The 5,191-nt window shown below is 35.7% G+C and overlaps 1 protein-coding gene across 1 annotated transcript; it reads left to right on the forward strand.

The window, feature by feature from the left end:
• Positions 1-1,961: 1,961 nt before the first annotated feature.
• LOC120255511 (probable inactive receptor kinase At2g26730) lies at positions 1,962-4,077 on the forward strand. The gene is made up of 2 exons (XM_039263325.1): positions 1,962-3,267; positions 3,614-4,077. Exons 1-2 carry the CDS (start codon positions 1,962-1,964, stop codon positions 4,075-4,077), a joined length of 1,770 nt encoding a protein of 589 aa, XP_039119259.1.
• Positions 4,078-5,191: the final 1,114 nt, after the last annotated feature.

Below are 5,191 nucleotides of genomic sequence, written 5' to 3' on the forward strand. Positions count from 1 at the left end.
CTTCTTCAATATCTTAGATTGCAAACTGATGAAATGCCAAATACTTGCGCGGGACTTCTCCTTCGAGACACCGGTGGAAAGGAAAAAGTTAAAATTACAGAGGATGTCCCGGTAGAAACAATTTCGGAAAGAGAAAAGCTGAAGAGGCGAGTTGAGAAAAAACAAGTATACGGCTCCAATAAAGTCGTCTCTTGGGATTACCCTAAAAAAACCCCTCACTTCCTCTGAAACCGCCTAAATGATTGCAGTGCCATGACTTCCCATGTGAGGGTCAATTTCATCCATAAAATTTAAAAATAACTCCGTTAACCACTACTAAATGCTTTAGGGGTTTGAAAAACATTGAGTTTAAAAGGAAGGGGTTTTTAGAGATTGCCAAATTAAGGGGTGTTTTTGGCAATTTCCACTAATAATAATAATAATAATAATATTATTATTATTATTATTATAGGTGCTGCCCTATGTGAGCATTACATGCTATTTTCTCTAGGGGTGAGCAAAAAAATCCGGATCCGATGATCCGATCCGGTATTCGAATTTTTTACCCCAATTTTTTTGGTACCCGATCCGGAAAAAAAGGGTCGGGTACCCGATCCGAATTTTTTAGATGAAAACCGGGTCGGATCAAGATCAAGAGAAATTAAAAATCGGGTAACTAAATCCGATCCGATTTTTATTTTTTAGTATATTCTCATATATTGATACATAATAATTTTAAATTTTATATGGTTTAAAAAAAGTAAAATTCAAATCCCTTATATCTAAACCCTTTAAGATATATATATATATAGATATATATGTATATTAATAAATCTAAATTTTACAAGGGCTAAAAGTAAAAAAAAATATTCAAATGTCTAATCTAATAACTCAAAAAGTTATATAGTTATATAGTTGCATATATTAATTAATTTAAATTCTACATATATTAAAAGTAAAAAGATAAAAAAATCCCAAATCCCTGCCTCCCAGTCCCCAACGGCCATCATCTTGCCTTTTCTCTCTAGTCTCCATCTAAATCTCCTCTTTCTAGCAACCAATGATCATTATTAATGAGACACTTGATGTTTTCGAAGATATTTTCTTTTAATGACTAAGATTGATAAAACTCCTTGTGTGGAGAATAATATAGGAGTTTAATGGTTTAATGCTCTTTATAATTTATAAGTTTTTCATATTTGTTTTTCATCTAATGTTATTATATAAAGAAAATCTATAGACTAGATAAAACTTAAACTCGAATCCAGATATCAGATATCTGATCCGGTTTAAATCGGGTACCCGATTCTTGTTACCATGTTTAACCGAGTCGGATATGGGTCGAATTTTTGCCGATCCGAAAAACTGGGTACTCGATCCGGTTTTAAAAACCGGATCAGGTACCCGGTTTTGCTCACCCCTAATTTTCTCATTAGAGTGGCTCCTCCATTTATACTTTTTAATGTGTCTTTTTGTTTTATCATGTTATATCACGTAATACAATAGTCAAATATATTTTTATTTTATTTCTTTTATTTTTCATTTTATTTCAGTGAAATTGTTGTTTATCAATGTTTTTCAACGATGATAATAATAATAATAATAATAATAATAATAATAATAATAATAATAATAATAATTTTTTTACATTCAAAATTGAGTTAAAATTGTACTCAATCTGTGAAAATAAATTCAATATCCAAATCACAATGAAAATAATCCTAAAATAATTCCTCATTACATTTGTCATCATCCTCATTGTCAAAAAGCCGGCATTCGCAAGACATTCAACATTTCCAAATCGTTCCCTTCCACCTGCCATTTGTGTCCTCTTCTCTTTTTCTCCTTTAATTTTTGCACATCTTCCTTCAATCATTTTTCCCAATCCTTCACCAAAAACATGACATCATTTCCCTTTCATTAATCCATTCACCATAACCCAATGCTCCACTCCTTTCTTGCCATCTCTTCTTCTCATAGCCATGATCTCCATCTCCATCTCCATCTCCATTTCCCTCGCCATCCTCCTCCTTCTCAATCCTACAGCTTCAGAACAAGATCATGTCAAGCTCTCCCTCATCAATTTCCTTCAAAAACTCTCCGGCAACGACACCGGAATTACCGAGAAGCTCTCTTGGAACACTTCCACAGACCCTTGCTCTGGCAACTGGACAGGCATCTCATGCAATAATAAGAACAAATCCATTAGAGGAATCACTCTTGAAGGCTTGCTTCTCAATGGCTCCATTGATGCTACCCTTGCATGCACAGCTCCAACCTTAGCTGTCTTAAGTTTACGTGACAACCTTCTGCATGGCCAACTCCCTTTAGAGATCTCTTCTTGCTCACAACTTACTCATCTCTTCCTTTCTGGCAACCGTCTTTCCGGCGAGCTTCCCCTGGAGATCTCTGAGCTCAACAACTTGAAACGGCTTGATATATCCAATAACAACTTCTCCGGCGATATTCCCTCCGGCTTGACAACAATCTCCGGGCTTGTAAGCTTTCTCGCTGAGGATAACCAGTTCACTGGATCCATTCCGGTGTTTGATTTCAATAACTTTCAACAGTTTAATATAAGCAATAATCTATTCTCCGGTCGAATACCTCCCGACGCTGCTCAATTTGGTAATGAGAGCTTCTCTGGCAACTCGGGCTTGTGCGGACTGCCTCTAGCTGTGGCATGTGCTCCGGCAGCTTCACCTGATGTGCCAAATAAGCCGAATGAAAGCTCACCATCTACTGAAAGAACTATAATGTATCTTGGCTATATTCTTCTTGGTGCCACCATTTTTCTCTTCTTCTTATACAAGCTCATCCAGAAAAGGAAGAAGATGAAGAAATCAGAGATTAATCTTGGTTCACAGAATGATGATGTATCGGTTCCGATATCAAAGAACAATAGCAACTCAAACGAAAATAAGTCGAATGAGTACTCAACCTCATCAACAGACAGCCCGGTGATATCATCTTCTCTGGTTGTGCTGAAAAGTCCGGTGAAGAGGAGCATGAAATTTGATGACTTGCTGAAGTGTCCGGCGGAGTTATTGGGGAAGGGAAAGCATGGGAACGTTTATAAGGTGATGGCTGTGGATGGGAGTGTATTGGTTGTGAGGAGGATCAAAGAGTGGATGATATCTTCAGAGGAGTTTCATAAGAGGATGGAGATGATAAATAAAGCTAGGCATAAGAATGTGCTTCCTTTGGTGGCTTTCTATTGCTCCAAACAAGAGAAGCTTGTGGTTTATGAGTTTCAATTGAATGGAAGCCTTCTCAACCTCATTCATGGTATGCTTACTTAATGTTATCTTGATTTGTGTTTATATTGTTTTATGAGAGTTTGTGATTATTTTGAAAAACTTCAAATTTAAACTTAGGAGAAATTTGATTATGGAATTGATCATATTAGAAGCACAAGATTCTTAATTGTTTATTAATGATTTGTAGATGGTTTAAATTGTGATATAGAATATATGATGATCACAAATTAATAATTTTTATTAATCATTATTGTAGTATCATCAGAGATCATATAAAATTTTAGAAATTAAAGCTTTAGATTCAATTGAGCTCTACCAACAAAAACAAATATACCATGATAACTAATTCAGTCTCATTTGGCAAAAAATGTTAGGAAGTCAATTTGGCCGGACATTCGACTGGAGCAGCAGGCTGAACATGGCGGCAGGCATCGCCGAAGGCATGTCCTTTGTGCACAGAGAGCTCCAAACTCATGGCATTGGCCATGGCAACCTCAAATCCTCCAACATAATAATGAACAACACCATGGATCCATGCATCAGTGAGCTGGGTCTAATGACAACAGATCAAACCAAGCCTACAATATCCACAACAAACAATAGCACAACCATGAATAATAACGTCTTCAAGAAAGATGTCTATGATCTTGGGATCATACTCCTTGAACTTCTCACAGGGAAGCTGGTTCAAAACAATGGTGCAGATTTGGCAAAGTGGGTGAACAGTGTGGTTAGAGAGGAGTGGACCGTGGAGGTATTTGACAAGGCTCTTGTTGCTGAAGGTGCAAGTGAGGAGAGGATGGTGCATTTGCTTTCAGATTGCACTCAAGTGTGTTAGTAGTTCATTTGGTGCTAGGCCAACCATGAGTCAGGTTTCTAGTATGATTAATGGTATCAAGGAAGAGGGAGGATAGGTCTGGAGTTTCTGATTTGTTATAGTGTGCAAAACGAGTGGGCGAGGAAGGGAGAGAATTCATTTATATCTTGTTATATGTGTATTGTGCAGCTTGTTGTTCATGAATGTTTGTTTTCTGTTTTATAAGAATGAAGAGATACTGTAATTTATCCATGTTTGGCATGAATGCTTGTTATTATGTTCCTGTTGGTTGGTGCTCTTATTTATATGTTATGTTATAAAATTAGAAGGTTTCTAGAAAGGTTTACAATACTATGAGCTCTTACAAAGGGACCCCACAGAGTCATATATCGTAGAATGCCTACAAGGGTTTTGTCTCAAGGTTTGTTTATTATTACAACCTTAGGAAAGCACTGCAATTTGCAGGGAAAAAAAAAAATTTACCCACAAAGGATTCCATGACAAAATTGTAAAAATCTTTAAGTAGCATAGTTCACTGAGGATTAAGCATGGATCAAAGTTATTAGCTAATATGCTTAATTTTGAGGGTATAAAATTACCCACAGAATTTCTAATTATTGATAAATACTTGGGTAAAAGATTTATAGCTCGGATAAATAATTCTTGGAATTTAATAAAAGATCAAGGATTATTCACTGACAAATTCATGTTAAATGATTTATATATTTCGGTAAAATCTTTTTTGGGATATAATAAAATATTAAGAATTACCACGGATAGGCCTTAGAACATCTATTTTAGGCAAACTATTTTGATGTTGAAGCTTCGAAACAAAATAAAGCCAAAAGAAAAGAAAATGTTAAAGGGACAAAGGGAGAAACTCACTTGTAATCAAAGAGAGCATTGAGGATATGAGCAAATGAAGAAAACCCCAAAAGAGTTTTCCGAAGCGAAGTTGAGCAAGGCCGAAGAACTAGACAACCTGGGATTATTAGGGTTTTCTTTACTTTTATTTTCCTTTTAGCCCTTTTCTTTTAGTTATTTTTTTTATATAAACTTTTGAATATATATATATAAATATTCTTACGCATGTCATGCATCCCTATTATATAAATCAGCATTGGATTGGGCCAGC

The sequence above is a fragment of the Dioscorea cayenensis genome, unplaced genomic scaffold, assembly GCF_009730915.1.
Source record: "Dioscorea cayenensis subsp. rotundata cultivar TDr96_F1 unplaced genomic scaffold, TDr96_F1_v2_PseudoChromosome.rev07_lg8_w22 25.fasta BLBR01001037.1, whole genome shotgun sequence".
NCBI lineage: Eukaryota > Viridiplantae > Streptophyta > Magnoliopsida > Dioscoreales > Dioscoreaceae > Dioscorea > Dioscorea cayenensis.

Coding starts and splice junctions, on each gene's coding strand:
- LOC120255511 (XM_039263325.1), top strand. CDS start 1,962: ATGATCTCCATCTCCATCTCCATCTCCATTTCCCTCGCCATCCTCCTC. Junction 3,268..3,613: donor CCTTCTCAACCTCATTCATG/GTATGCTTACTT, acceptor AAAAAATGTTAG/GAAGTCAATTTGGCCGGACA.